The following is a 16,754-nucleotide window of genomic DNA, read 5'->3' on the forward strand; positions in this document are numbered from 1 at the left end:
ATATCTCTTTGGTTTTGAGACTTTAGTCTTTGCAACTTCAGGGATCTTATCTATGCACAATCAGCTTGTAACACTCCAAAGAGAAAGCAAAACTTGAAATCGCATCATATGACCCCTTTAAATATGTTTTTCAGTTGCATTTAATTTTATTGGGAAAAAAACAACAACACAGAGAATATATAGTTTAATGCACCCTTGCTTAAAGGAAATGTATTATTATTATTTTTAATCTTACTTATTCCAAACCTTTAAATGGCAGTGTATCACGGTTTCCACAAAAAAATATTAACTACTGTTTTCAAGATTGATAATAATAAGAAATTATTATTGTGCAGCAAATCAGCATATTAGAATGATGTAGATGCCATCACAAACATAAATTATGTTTTAAAATATATTCAAATAGAAAAAAGTTATTTTACATTGCTTAAATATTTCATAATTAATACTTCGTTCAAAAACCGCCAGTGTGTGTGTGTATATATATATATATATATATATATATATGTGTGTGTGTGTGTGTGTGTGTGTGTGTGTATGTACAGTATATATAGATTACACATACATATAGATGCTTTTTAGATCTGAGTTACAGTATGCTTACATTAGTGAAAGGGGAGCATGATGCCAAATGAATAGTGCTGTGCATGCGACAAGGCCATCGCCAATGGCTACCTGACATCACTGTAGAGCTGCTGCTAACATGCATTCTCTTTGTGTGATTAGACCCTGAGAGAGCTTTCTCTCCCCGTCACACTCTTCTTACAGTATATTCAGTCACTGCACATGATATTTTGCGGTCACTTATTTTATAAACACTGCTTCTTGCAGCGACATACTAAATGGTGCATCAGCAAATAGATTTTTGAATTATGAACCCACTCAAAGCTTTTAATGCTCCAGTGTTAAGACGCATTTCAGATACAATTAGATGCTTTTATACAGTGTCCTCCTAACCGGGCAATAAAATGGCAGGTGATAAAAGTTATTTTTTTCCATACATTTTGTCCTAACCATTTGCAACAAGCAAATATGGAAGACTTTTTAAGTGCTATTTAAAATTTAAATTCAGAAATCAATTATCAATGTATTCATTCAAAAATAAAAATGTATTTGAATAAATCACTTTTAAAAGTGACAAATAAATAGATGTATTTAAGACTCATGTTTAAAATTTTGTTAAATGTAACAATAAGTAATAAATACATTTTTAAATGCAATAAATTTTTTTTTGACATTTGGACATTTGCCAAAAAATTTAAGAAAAGCAGTTTGCTAATTAATTAATGCTTTAAAATGCTTATCTTGTTTTTTAATACATTAATACATTTGAATTAAATTAAACGAGTTTAAATATGTATATTTCTTCATTTCATTGTATTTTTAAGTGATTTATCAATTTACAACATTATTTTTGAATTAATATTTTAAGAATTGGAATGACCCTCCATGAGTGACAAGCTATTCTACCAATCCCTTAATTTTATTCCTGTGTTGTTCTGGGGAGCCCCGCCTACAGTACATTCTCACTAGTAGTTCATAATCCTCCTACACATACTGTAACATTTATCAGCAAATATGTTCAGACTGGCTGTGTTATGCAGCCTTTTCACGTGCAGTGCTTGTTGCTTGTGGTCTCACACCTGGTTAGGACATGAGGTTAGATTTGTTTTTGTCTTGCTTGCTTGCACCTTGTTCTCTCCAGAGATTTGTGCTCATGAGTCTGTAAAGGGACTCTCTTAAGGGCTGAGAGGGCTGTTAAGGTTTGATTCTGATGTTGGATAAAGGTTTGAAGGTCGTCCAAACAAATAAACACCACCACGATATTTCCGAGCAACCTCTGAACCCGTGGGCCTGTCTGTTTGCACGGTAGACTATAATTGCCAGGAATATAACTCGAACCAGCCTCACGTAAAATACAGAGGGAAAAAATAAAAAAATTAAAAACTTTGGAAAGGATTACGACATTGTGAAAGAATTTCCCCAACATTTTCTCTTCAAGCGAGTCCAATGAGCACTGACGGAGCAGTTGCTGAAGACTAAAAGCAGGAGGTTCTGTTGTTACCATGTTCTCTCAAGTGTAACCGGTGAGGAGATTTAGATGAAAAGCTCTAAGTGAAAAATGAGCCGTCACAGAAATAAGAATGAAGTAACGTATCACATGAAGATGCTCAGGATGTCTTGTTGTAATTCCTCTGTGTCTTCGATTAGCATCTGAGTAATGTTACTTTTAATCCAGAGTGCTGATTTATGTAACTGCTGTGAAATCATCCTAGTGTGCGAAACAGATACCTAGTTCAGTCATGAAACTCTAGATGGTGCAGGCTGATAGGTCCTTTACATGCAATCTACTAGCAATCACATAATTTAAACATGGCATATGGTTGCCCTCCGCTGTATGTGCATTGTACAGTGGTCCTGCAGTGTGCCATCAGAGTTCTTCTTAAACCCTCCACCTCCCCCAGCTCCACCTGTCTAGATCTGCTACAGGATTTACATATGACTATTTATGCAGCAGTAGCATCTTGCATGCTCTCAGCAGCAGCAGCATACATAGCAGGTCTAGTTTGTCTGCTCTAGACCAAATATATTAACATTATCATATCCGTTAGCATTTTAAAACTATTCTGTGAGTTGTCATGATTGAAAGGAGTCATTTTTTTTAAATGAGTGAAATATGTTGTAATCTTCCTTACACAACTGAAATTGTCTTTTTCCAATGTTAAGAACTTTTAAAGTATTCTAAAGAATTTTAAAATTCTAAACCACAAAGTAAAAAAATAAATAAATGCATATTTTGTCTTCATTTACTCACCTCCTTGTCATTCTAAACCTGCACTAATTTATTTTTTCTCTGGAAAAACAAAAGAAGATATGAAAATGATCTCAATATTTTTTGAAAAGTGACATGTTAATATGAAAAGATGAGATGGGATTGAAAATTATACTTTATGCTCATTTAAGCTATTTTTTTTATAAATTTACTAGCAAATGCAAAAGTTTTGAAATATATTTTTTCCTCCATATTTCATCACCATGTCTTATTAAGGGCTCTGTAAAAGTAATTGGGGTCCAGTGTTGTTTTGGACCCCATTGCCTTTCATTGTATGAATGAAAACAGTTCTTCCAAAAACCTTCTTTTGTGTTAAGAAAGTTTGGAACAACTTGAGGATGAGTAAATTATGACAGAATATTCATTGGGGTGAACTGTCCCTCCAAGTGGTGAATCAGCTTTATTTTCTGTGTTGATGTATATTCTATTGAAAAAGGAAGTTTGAGTCCTGAATGTTGAATGCCATGAGTTTTAACAGCGTGTAAGACAAAATATGTGTGAAATTATGCATAACCTATTTTAATTCAGGAATAGTGCACTGTAACATTATTTATGAACAGTTTGAGTAGCTGTTTGTGTGAATATGAATGGCTCATAATATGAATGACTCAGTCAGTGGCAGTGCATTGCTGTTTTATTGATGTGTTGACATTAATTTGTGTCTATGAATGGTGCTTTTAATATATTTAATAATATATTCTGAAGACTGAATATAAATGTGTTTATCTGCTAAAATTAGGGTTGTACTAACATATAAATGACTCCAAAGCTAACAAAGACTAAAACACACGTCAGACTCCACAAACACCCCTGTAATTCTCATCCTGTTCATATTTCTTCAAAATATCATCTTTTATATTCCATAGAAGAAAAAATGAGAATGAAAAAAAAGAATAAAATTTTTTTCAAAGTGAACTATCCCTTTATAGTGTGTGTAGCTGTGTGTTTTAAGTATTTCATTGCTCTGTTGTGCATGTTTGAGAGAGAGATAGGAGTCATAAACTTAGTGTATCGAACAAACAAGTATCGCACAATTTCTGCTGATGCGATCATTTGAATAAATGACCGTTGTAACAACCTCAATGAAAATCATTATTTTAATATAACAGCTATCATATCTCTGACAGTAACCGTGGAGATACCCCTTTATGGCTTTGTAAAGTAATTGGCATACACATAAATGTGTACGTAAATGATAGTAGCATTTCAGTACGTATGAGACACGGAAGCAGGGTTTATGTTTCTAAAAGTACCACAGACAAGGTCCCCTTATGCAGCTTTGATGACGTGCCAGTTTAAATGCGGATGCTTGTTCGGCGGGGGTTTACAAGCTCAGATGGAAGCGCTTTTAGTTAGAGAGAGGATCTTTATTTTAATCAGAAATGTCAATTTAATTAAGCCTATGCATTACTGTATGTGTTTTGTTTCCTTGTATGTCCAGTATAAGGATGTTGCATTATGTAAAAGACTCAGTGAAAGCCAGTCACATGATTTGATTTTAACACGATTTAAACTGCAATATACGGCTGCAATACCATTCAATGAAAAACTTTATAATCTTCTAGAAGATGCATTCAATCACAGAGCAGTGTTTTTGATATTGCAACTTTTATCTGCATTGTATCTGATCATAAAGTCATGACTTGGACTGTCCCATGCAGGTGCTCTTTTTCCATTCCACTGAAGATAGTCACTAAAAATACATTGGCTGTAATCTTCTTAAGTAAACCAGGAAGGAGCTCACAGCAGGGACTCAGTGGTGCTTCACCAACAACACAAATAAACCCCTGTGATCTGGACGTTTAATCTTGTACCTGGGGTTCAGAGGTAACTCACTTTTGAGTTACCGTGCGAGTTTTCTGTTTATCTTGTATGGTATCTCCTCTAGTTTCATTCTGTAGACTGCCGTATTGGATAGAGGGTCTTGCCATGCCCAACTTACCCAATCTTAACAGCTTTGGCAAACTGTGCGGCTCTGGCCGCAGCGACGACTCTGTGGTGCTGGACCGGGTGAAGCGCAAGAACTCAGTTCGGAGAATGTCCATTATCGAAGATGGGAACGTGGCTGAGGTGCTCTACCTCATTCCCAAACAGTCCATGATGGAGCAGCTGCCCTTCCTTAACCCCAATGAGTATATTATCCTGGAGAAAATGGCACCTCCTGACATTGGACCCGGTAAGGGAGGATAGAGAGAGATGCTAGACTCTTGCTAGACACTTATTTGCTATCATAGAAAATATTTGCATTATGCAACTGTCTGTGATATTGTTCAGTTGTGTAGATTTTTTTTTTTTATTCAGTAATCAAATAGGCTTGAAATAATCACAAATGTCAGGATTCGTTGTCTTACAAAAAAAACAAACTTATAATATATATATATATATATATATATATATATATATATATATATATATATATATTTATATATATACACTGTACATATATAATAAATATTTTTTTAATTAGAAAAATTGATAAAAGATAAAATAAAAATAATATAAGTAGTCATAATTTTTATAATAGTATTTTTAAGAGGGCAAAACTGCAGAAAATAGTTTTTAATGCTTTTTTTCAATCCCCACTGTTTTTTAGGCATAAACTACAATATTTTGTAATATTTTACTTTATTTTATTTTTTCATTTATTTATTTTTAATATTAATATGTACATCATTTTATTTTTAGTAATATTATTTTGTTTTAAAGACGTTTATTTATTTAGAAAAATCTTTCTCTCTCTCTCTTTATATATATATATATATTTCAGTGAAATTAGTTAAAATATTTGTGTCATTTCCAAAATGAGCCTTTTTATTATATTTTTATTCAATTAATATTTTAGATTTTTGCAGAGCAGCAGTTCCAAGTCATAGTGACACAAGTGATATCTGTACAGGGGCAGAACTTTTTTTCGAATAGAAGAGAGCCAAAAATGTAATGTATTACAAAATAATTGAGGAGATAAACAAAGATGCTGGTATTTGTGTTTATAAGGCAGTGGGATGTGAGGCTAATCTAAAGTCTGAGCTGGATCACAGCACTATCCCGCTGGCAGGATTATGGCTGAAATAGTGGACACATTCCTGACAAATCTTCCCATTAGTCTTCTGTGGTCACTTTTTTTTTTTTACAATCCACTTTTACAATCCTTATACCCTGTAAAATGCCATTAACTGGTATTGTAAATGTTTCATAATGTAGTTTCCATTGCATCCTGGAGTAACAAACAGAAATATTTATTTATACTGTCTTTGGACATAACTTGTGTTTTAGCACACATATTTCTTTTTGTGTGCGTTTATATCTGGAACACATAATTTAATCTGCAATACCTTTGTTAGAACCATTCTTCTTATGTTTTTACAACAGTTTTTTTTTCTACAATGTATATAAATCTGTTCTTGATAGTATGTGAACAAACACACCCGGAGCAGTTGGGGGTTTGGTGCCTTGCTCAAGGGTCTCACCTTAGTCGTGGTATTGAGTGCTGGTAATTCACTCCCCCCACCTACAATCCCTGAGACTCGAACCCACGACCTTTGAGCTACAAATCCAACTCTCTAACCATTAGGCCACGACTGCCTAAGGAACCAGTAGCGAACCAGTGCATACAGTAATTATAGCTAAACTCAATCAGTCAATCATTTACGACCAAGGCAAGTGTGGATCCCCGTTGTGTAGCCCTCCAGGAAGGGGAAGTCAGAGATACCCTGAAGCCAAAGGTATCATACTGTTATTCTACTGTTCCACATGTGCTGCTTTTCCATAACAGTACTGTGCTCTAGACATTGTAGGGGTTTGGGTTTGGGCTTTTTGGACAAAATGGGTCGGGAAAATCACTTGAGATATTTTTTATTTTTTTGGCCAGTAAGGAACCAAACTGAAACACCCTAGCAACCGTCCAGAGCATGTTAGCCACCACAGAAACACACTAAAACCCCTCAGAACATCATAGCAATATGGTTCAAAAACTGTTATTCACTTCTATTCGCTGTCTTGTGTTTTAGAATGTCAGAGATATAAGAAATGAATAGGGATGCACGATATATCGGCCACCATATCGGTATCGGCCCATATCGGCTCATTTTTTCTGTTATCGGTATCGGCCTGATAAGAAAATTTGGCCGATATCTTAAAGCCGATAAATAATGCATTATTTCCTTCAGAGACACTTCAGATGCGCGCTGTTCGTTTGCAGCCTTTTGTGCAATTGTACATTGTAATATTGTGTTTATTTGATGTATATCTGATTTATCTCATATAGAATGCGTTGGGTTAAGTTAAAAGAGCGCTTCAGTTTACCAGTGATCATCTTTAGCTCAGCACACGCAGCCCAAACAGCAGTGCACAACATTAATAACTATGATTGGGAATGTCGTGTATATAACATTCTAATTTTTTAAACGTACACCGTTCAAACTAGGCTGCTTATGTTGAAGTGTTTGGGATGTGGCTTTTAATGATGAGACCTTTTTTGTAATCAGGCTCTCAAAAAGTATATAACAATTTGGATATAGATTTATCGGCCAACATATCGGTTATCGGCTTTCAAAAATAAAGAATAATCGGTTATCGGTATCGGCCAAAATTTTCATATCGGTGCATCCCTAGAAATGAATTCTGAAACAAGGATTAAAGCATTCTCAAAATAGTAGTAGTAGTAGCATTTTGTGGTGTTGCACAAATAAATAGAGAATAATTACAGTGGTCTAGCTATATTTTTGTTACTTTGGCTCAGATCCTTCTTTTTTCTCTTGTCGACAAAAGGTTCAGCTGTTTTCTTCTTTCTAATGATATAGACTGATATAGAAGTTCCTCTATTTATCCAACACCTGCTGTCTGTGGCCTTCCCATGCTGACACCCCCTGTCTCTCTCTCACACATCCTCCGCTTATTTAAAATTCAGCTAATCTCCTTTTAACCATATCAACACATATATGGCTGTTTCTTAGGCTATGGACACTTTTAACCCTGTTGGCTAGTTTGTCTCTAACAATGTTCACATTATTGCATTTTTATCTAAACCATAATTTTCCCTACCAACAAATGAAATTTCTACCACATCTTGGAAATTACATTTTTAGAATAATAATGGCTGATTCCTTGGTTGTGCACAGGCTAATCTCATAGGTTGCATTATATGTCCATAATATATAAAAATGAAATAATATTTTCAAATATTTTTTTACATAATTTGGCTAAATTAAGTTATACAAGTGATGTTTACCTTTTTAATTGTTTTCTTCACACAGTACACGTCATATTTTATTTAAAGCTGATCTTTACTGTTTTCTCCTTGGTAAACAAGGTCACTAACTTTTGAAACTTTTTTAGAGGCAAAATTGTTGGTTGTGGTGGAAATCATGGCTTACAGCCACACTTTACATAGTTTATTTCACAGATTGTTTAGATTCTAAAGTTTCAGGGTCAGTAGGTTGCATTATATGTCCATAATATATAAAAATGAAATAATATTTTCAAATATTTTTTTACATAATTTGGCTAAATTAAGTTATACAAGTGATGTTTACCTTTTTAATTGTTTTCTTCACACAGTACACGTCATATTTTATTTAAAGCTGATCTTTACTGTTTTCTCCTTGGTAAACAAGGTCACTAACTTTTGAAACTTTTTTAGAGGCAAAATTGTTGGTTGTGGTGGAACTCATGGCTTACAGCCACACTTTACATAGTTTATTTCACAGATTGTTTAGATTCTAAAGTTTCAGGGTCAGTAAGATTTAAATAATAATAATAACTTTTATTAAGCAAGAACACAATAAATTGATCAAAAGAGATGCTGTTCTTTTGAAATATCTATTTCTCAAAGAATCCTGAAGTTTCCATAAAAAATATTTAGCAGCCAAACCATTAAAAATTTGATATTAAAAAGAAATGTTTCTTAAACAGAAAATCAGCATATTGTAATGATTTCTGAAGAATCATGAAACACTGAAGTAATGGCTGCTGAAAATTCTGTTTTGCAATCACAGGAATAAATGACATTTAAAGTATATTAAAATAGAAAACAGTTGCGTAATTAAAGGGGACATCGGAAGCCCATTTTCCACAAGCTGGTATGATTCTTTAGGGTCTTCATGAAATGTCTGCAACATACTTTGGTTAAAACTCCTCAATGGTGGTGTAAAACTACACCCTTTTTACCTTGTCAAAAACAGCTCTGTCCACAGCGTCCCGTTTCGGTGCATGCCTCTTTAAATGATAATAAGCTACTGCTCACCCCACCCCACCCCTCTCTTCTGTTTTTTTGTGTATTCGGTGGCGCGTTGCCATCAAAAACAAAACTAATCCACTACGTCTTCAGTGGCTCTGTTGTCGAGAGAAAATGAAGACTCTTATGTTCACTTTACATCCAACTACAAAACACCTGCATTGTCACTACAGCTGCTCGAACGCGGAGAAAATGGCGCACAGCATACAACTGGTCGAGGGCGGAAATATGCTAATATGGGACAGTCCGTCAGCCATCGTGGGCGGGGCCTGATCAGTATGACATCGTACTGCTCAGAAAATCAAAACGGCTTGATTATTGAGACTATTTAAAGAGGTCATATGATGCTTTTTTAAAGATCATTATTTTGTGTATTTGGTGTAACGGAATATGTTGACATGCTTTAATGTTCAAAAAACACATTATTTTTAAAATACTGTACATTATTGTAAGTCCTCTATGCCCCGCCTCTCTCAAACGCTTTGTTTTCTACAAAGTCCCTCCTTCCGACAAGCGCAGTCTGCTCTGATTGGCCAGCTGACCCAGTGCATTGTGATTGGCCAAACACCGCAAGCACTCGTCGGAAATGTAACTCCCCTAACCATAATCGCGAACGTCATCTTTCAAAATAAATGTAAAGACAGTAAATAATGTCATTAATTTTACCATCAGTTCAAGCCCGAAAGGGGAACAGACACAGTAATGATGCAGTACACAAGCCGCGGTTAAGACAGCTGACTCTGCTGTGATGTGACGCTCTCTCTCACACACACACACACACACGCGCGCGCGCGCACACACACACACGATGCGCAAAACTCCGCATTTGAACAGTCAATAGCAAATACTTAAACTAATAACAAAACAGCAGCTGATTCAGAAGCGCCAGATTGTCATAGCAAAGTCAGAATGACCTCCTCTCCTAGGTTCACGAAACGGTCGTCCATAAAATGCATTGCTGTTCTGTTGAAAGTAATCTTAAATTCCTAAATGCATCTACTTTCGGAAGGCCAAATAAAGTGCTTTTGCTTTCGCCTAGAAACACACAGCGTCTCCCTGACATGCTGCTTCAACACTAACTGCGGTTACTGAAACCACGCCTTCTTTCTTTGCGTGCACATTTGGGCGCATTATGCAAATATTCCCACATAGTGACCTAGATATGTGGGGGCGTGTTAGAACGAGCCGTTTTAGAGGGGCGTGGCAGAGTCTTAAATTTGATAAAGAATATCTCTTTGGGTTTGTGACTTTAGTCTTTGCAACTTCAGGGATCTTATCTATGCACAATCAGCTTGTAACACTCCAAAGAGAAAGGAAAACTTGAAATCGCATCATATGACCCCTTTAAGTTTTTTGGGGGATAAAAAAAGGAGTGAATGGATTTTTATCATTGTAGGATGGTTGTGTCCACACTGCTAAGACACATTTATATGCAAACACCATGTAAAAGTGAATTTTGCATACGATGTCCTCTTTACATTTTACTAATATTTCACAGTATTACTTTTTTACTGTGCATTTTGATCAAATAAATGCAGCAATGGCGAGCATATGAGATTTTCAAAAACATAAATAAATCTTACTGACCCCAAACTTTAGAACGGTATGTCTCAGTCTCATACAAAATATGGAACTAAATAAGTGTATACACTTACCACCTCTTTTCTGCGACTACCAAGACACCAAGACTTCTGGGTAATTCGTCAGAGCAGCCCCATTCTCTCAGCACACGTTGCACCTTGTGACGCCACTGCACCAGTGTGAATATTAATAATAACGACTCTCAATAAACTCCCCAATTCAATTGTCGGCCTAGTAATCCTATAATCTATAGCCATGATGCTTGGATAGTCAGGAGAGAGACTAGCTGATCCCTCAAAGGCCAACAACTCTATTTGATTTTCACTTTCACGTTGCAGTTGTCCTGTTTTATCTCATACATACGTGGGTCAATGACAGCGAGTTGTTTTCCAGCTAATTCTTCCGCAACAAACAGGTTTGAGTTGTAAAAGCAGCAGTCAGCACTTACCTGAAGTAAACACAGCTAATCAGAGCATGTGATGAACAATGGGAGGGAGACAGTATGTATGTGTGTGAGAGAGAGAGAGAACAAGAAGGGATAGAAATATGCAGTATATTAAACCGAGTCACATGTGCCCGTCGTCCCACGCCTCTATCTCTGTTTGAAGAATTTAAGGTGGTGTCTCGAACTGGGATGGATTATGGCTGTGGAATCTGCATTTGTCACACACGGCAGCTGCAACCTGGTTATTTCAGAAGAGCCAGGGCAGAGTCCACAAGCACACACACACACGGGTATGCGTGTGTATGAGGAGGAGGGGGGGGGGGGGCTTGCTCGAGAAGCGAAGACCAAGCCAGCAGTTGCTGAGCGGCTGCTTGGTTTGAGAGTGCAAGCTCTTTTTGTCCGTTCCTCTGCTGTCATCTTGCCGTTGCCTTGCTCTCTCTCTCTCTCGTTCTCTCTCTTGTTCTCTCTTCCGTCGTCTCCTCACGTTTGGACTCAGTGAGGGAATAAAGCAGGAGAACCCAAAGAAGAAAGCAGGCAGGAAGAAGCAGCTCTCTCCCTCTGATCCTCCTCATCAGAGCCCCAGCAGACACTGAGGAGCCAATGGTCATGGTGAAGGAGAAAGGTAGCATGGCATTGCATAGCACTGGGTGGGGACCAGGAGAGAGAGCTCATGCTGAGTGGGAGATTTGTGTGTGTGCTGGATGTAGGGAGGACAGTTTGTTGCTTTAGAAGGATTGCGGTGGGTGAAAATGAATGAGATACTGCGGAATGGAACATAGTGGTACTAGTGATAAACTGATATATCGGGCCGATATTAAGCTATTTTGAGATTATCGATAACTGTGCATGATTGATTTCTCAACAGAAAGTAATATTCCAACTAATATTAGTTTGGAAATCTGCCGACACTGTTGTCAATGGATAGTGTGCATTTTTGTTTACTTTTTTAATAATCTGTAAATTAAGTGAAACTTAATCTGAATTTACTGTTGTCATGTTTTTATTATTTTTAAGTATATATATATATATATATATATATATATATATTGTGTAAAACAGATGTAAAATTCAGTGGATAGTGCATGTTTAATGTTTTCATGTTTTTAAATAATTTTGAATATATTTTGTATGAACTAATAATAAAACAATAGATAGTGCATCTTTTTATAATGTGTAAATTAAGTGTAAAACATTCTTTTTTTACAATTAATTTTGAGTATATGTTGTGTAATTTAAGTGTAAAACACAATAGATTGTGTGCATTTTCTGTTTTCAAATGTTTTAGGTAATTTTTAGTAGATATTGTGTAAAATAGGCATAATGCGTTGTTTGCTATTATTCAGTTTTGTTAATTATATCGGCATAACGTCGGATATGAGCCACCTTGGTATCTCTGGATAAAGGTATCTCTTTAGATACCTGTGTTGGCATCAGGCGTTAAAAAGCTCATGTTGGTCGACCACATAGTGGTGAAGATGAGAAAGCTTGTGTTTTTGTATTTGTTTGTGGTTCTGAAGCTTGCAGTTAATGTAATGCTAATGTGTGTGTTTGTCTTGGGTTGGTCTTAAAGACGATTACTTTACCACTAAATCACTGCTCAACATGTGGGCTGCACATTGTGCTGTACAAACATAATGTGTGTTTATTATTATCCAGAAGACCATTTTATAGACTTTTGTGTTTATGTATCACCATTTGTGTGGTCTGGTACATATTTTACACATTCTAGTATAAAATATACTGTACACTGATTACTATAGAGATCTATTCTGTCTGACTGGTTTGTGCAGGACTTCTTTGCTGGGAGTTCTTTGCCAATATTAAGTGGTAGTAACTTCAGAAGTTTCATGTTATCTGATAAGGGATACCGCATTATAGCAGAAACATCTGGTGAATCTTAAACACTTCATTATCATGTTTGCTCAGGCCTTAGGACCACACCACCTAATTAAAACAATACAGTGAAAAACACCCAGAAAAGGACAGAAAACTGACTGTTATTCAAGAAAAGGAGCTTCAGATGGCACAGTTTCCAGCAGAGTTGTTGTGTAACACTATGTAGTAATTTAGCAGGCTATTGAATTATTAACTGAATGCAGGCAGTGCACATTGCGTTCCTGTTTGGGATTTCTCAGGAAAAAGGGTTGTTTCCCGAAGAAAGCCCTGTCACGACTCTGAGATGGAGGTGAAGGATGTTTCGTAGCAGCGATGTGTGTGTGTGTGTTTTGAAAAATATATCTCGTTTTTGAAAAAGATAATAGTGGTGTAACTTCAGAAGTTTCATGTTATCTGATAAGGGATACCGCATTATAGCAGAAACATCTGGTGAATCTTAAACACTTCATTATCATGTTTGCTCAGGCCTTAGGACCACACCACCTAATTAAAACAATACAGTGAAAAACACCCAGAAAAGGACAGAAAACTGACTGTTATTCAAGAAAAGGAGCTTCAGATGGCACAGTTTCCAGCAGAGTTGTTGTGTAACACTATGTAGTAATTTAGCAGGCTATTGAATTATTAACTGAATGCAGGCAGTGCACATTGCGTTCCTGTTTGGGATTTCTCAGGAAAAAGGGTTGTTTCCCGAAGAAATCCCTTTGTCACGACTCTGAGATGGAGGTGAAGGATGTTTCGTAGCAGCGATGTGTGTGTGTGTGTTTTGAAAAGTAGATCATGCTTTAGTAAAAGCTAATAGTGGTCTGCGCAGGATGAGGGAGGGGGAGCGAGGGAAAGAGACATGAGAAGAGAGAGAGACTAAGAGAGAATGAACTCAATAATGCATTTAGCCTATCGCTGTAGCCATGGCAACTGGGCGATGACTGGTCTGTTGCTGAGGCCGTACCCCGTGTGAATCACAGCACAACACACTGCAAACCCATCTCACACACCTGTATTTACACACAAACACGTGTATGTCAGTGCTTTTATACACATAGTGCTTATATAGCACATAATATGTTCATTAATGCATGTATAGAGTTTCTTCAACATTTATTAACATACAGGCTAGCTGCCACAAGCTAACACACAAACAAAATAGACAGTTCTACAATATTTTAAATAATAAATTAATATTATTTAAAATACATTGTTTAGAAATCTATAAAATTAAATAAAACCAAATATTATAATAAATATTTTATAAATTTAAATTAGTAAAATACATTATTTTTGTACATTGTTTTATTACATTATGCAGACATAAAATAATATATCTTGTATATTCACATTATACTCTGCCTTAAATATACAGTATTACTTAATTAATATTAAATTAATCCTGCCATATCATTATAAAAATATGTATATAATATTTTTTATATTAATGAATTGATTGATTAATATATTAGTTCCATTTAAAATACAATACACTATTTTAAATATAGTATAAAAATACATAAGCAGAACATCCATGCTAAACAATCAAGTCTTTATTTGCCAGAAAACTGAAGGAAGACCTTTAAATTTAGTGTCTAGTAATACCTATTTTTTAACGTCTCATTAGATTTATTCAAACATTATTCTACTGTATCATTGGCCAAGTGGAATCTCATTCCCCACTGTGCCAGATTTACAGATTGTCCATTTCCTCCATGCATGCAGCTGGGAAGTGGCTGAGCCTGACTTAGCAACAAAATCACATTCACACACACACACACACATCCAAACTCCACTCAAAATTTGCTTGAATACTCTGTACTATCAGTGGTTAAAAGGGAATGATCAGTTGGACTCACGTCAAAGGCACATAACTCTGATAACCTTTCCATAAATGGTCACACAGAGCTTGACGTGATAGTAAATGAGACGGTTAGGTAGTGCTGGGCGGTATACCGGTTCATACCGAATACCGGTGTTTATTTTTGTTATGATTTGAATTATTAAAATACTGCAATATATTTTGTCGCTTAAACAACGTTCGGAACGCGACACTGTTTGAAAGGAGTCCCTATTCACTGTTGCACTGTGGTGAGAGAACAGCTGTATGTGTTACTAAGCGTCAAAGTTCTGAAACTGAAGCTGTAGAACTAATAGAACGTAATGACACAGAAGAACATCTCAGTTACTTGTGTAACTCTCGTTCCCTGAAGGAGGGAACGGAGACGTTACGTCAGTCATGACTGACGAATTGGGATCTCGCCCAAGAGCCCAATCACCTTCGAGTGTAAACTAAACAAGCCAATGACAGTTGGAGTGTGCGTGTTTCGCAAACGCACATCAGTTTTTCGCTGAGGAGCCGAGACTACGTGCCCCGGCCGTACAGCGGTGGTACAGCAACTGTGGCGACGGGACGTAACGTCTCCGTTCCCTCTTTCAGGGATCGAGGGTTAAACAAGTAACCGAGACGTTCCCTTTCAGTCAGTCATGTTCTACGTTACGTCAGTCGTGGCTGACGAATTGGGATCCGTATGGAAAACGCCACTATTGCTGACCCCCTCCAGTGCCCTGTGGAAGCCAGCAAGTCCCCCCACACCAGCTGGGGCGGAAGATAGGACAGCGGCTAGGCAGAGGTGTCCGCCACTGCTGTTCCATACAGTGGTACATTGGATAACACTGGGAACACCTAGTTGGGAACGCTACGGAAGCCACATCCCGCGCATAGGAGGTATCATGAGGAATTACACATATGGACTGGCCCAGGGCTCTCTGAGAAAGGAGATCCCTCCTCAGAGGAATTTGCCAAGGAGGGGCTGTCGCCATCAGTTCGGGGAACCAAGCCGACTGGGCCAGTATGGCGCTACCAGGAGAACCTGCTCCTTGTCCTCCCTGACCTTGCACAGTGTCTGTGCGAGAAGGCTCACTGGGGAAACGCATATTTGCGTAGGCCCCGAGGCCAGCTGCACGCCAGTGCGTCCGTGCCGAGGGTCACCTCGGCCAGGGAGTAAAACAACTGGCAATGGGAAGTGTCTGGGGAGGCAAACAGGTCTACCTGAGCGTCCCCAAAGCATCCCCAAAGCGCCTCCAAATCAGCTGGACTGTCTCGGGGTGGAGTCAGAGCCATTCTCCCGGAAGGGCGGGCTGACGTGAGAGCTCGTCGGCTGCACGATTGAGCTCGCCTGAGATGTGAATGGCACAAAGTGACCTCAGATGCTTCTGACTCCAGAGGAGGAGATGGCGGGCGAGTTGAGACATGCGACAGGAGCGTAGACCGCCCTGGTGGTTGATGTGCGCAACGGTCCCAGTGTTGTCCGTATGGACCAGCACATGCTTGTCATGTAGCAGCGATTTGACATGGCACAGAGCCAGCCATACTGCTTGCAACTCGAGGCAATTGATATGCCACTGCAGTCAGGGCCCTGGCCGGAGCCCCGCAGCTGCATTCCCATTGCACATGGCACCCCAGCCCCTGGCAGAGGCATCTGTTGACACAACAACATGCCTGGATACTTGCCCAAGGGACACCCCTGTCTGAAGAAAGGCAAGATCTGCCCACGGGCTGAAGGTCTGATGGCAGCACGGGGTGACAGAAACCCGGTAAGTGCCGTGCCATGCCCATCTCGGGACCCGGTCGTGAAGCCAACGCTGAAGCGGTCTCATATGAAGCAACCCGAGCGGCGTGACAGCGGCTACGGATGCCATATTCCCCAGGAGCCTCTGAAACTATTTCAGTGGAACCGCCGTCTTGCACTGGAAGGACCCCAGGCAGTTCAGCATCGACT

The 16,754-nt window shown here is 38.0% G+C and overlaps 1 protein-coding gene across 21 annotated transcripts in view; it reads left to right on the forward strand.

The window, feature by feature from the left end:
* The window catches only part of LOC107581547 (actin-binding LIM protein 1-like), a 79,554-nt gene that overhangs the window by 11,813 nt on the left and 50,987 nt on the right, over positions 1–16,754 (forward strand). For 19 of the 21 annotated variants that reach the window (XM_016267126.1, XM_016267125.1, XM_016267131.1 and 16 more), the window contains exon 1: positions 4,596–5,009. The exons of 1 other annotated variant lie outside the window; for it this stretch is intronic. In XM_016267126.1, the coding sequence (XP_016122612.1) occupies positions 4,706–5,009 (304 nt within the window). In that variant the 5' untranslated portion in view covers positions 4,596–4,705. Of the gene's footprint in view, positions 1–4,595; positions 5,010–11,416; positions 11,714–16,754 lie in introns of those variants that run through there. One more of the 21 variants, XM_016267143.1, reaches the window with a different exon arrangement.

The sequence above is a fragment of the Sinocyclocheilus grahami genome, unplaced genomic scaffold, assembly GCF_001515645.1.
Source record: "Sinocyclocheilus grahami isolate Dianchi unplaced genomic scaffold, SAMN03320097.WGS_v1.1 scaffold36.1, whole genome shotgun sequence".
In the NCBI taxonomy this organism is placed as follows: domain Eukaryota; kingdom Metazoa; phylum Chordata; class Actinopteri; order Cypriniformes; family Cyprinidae; genus Sinocyclocheilus; species Sinocyclocheilus grahami.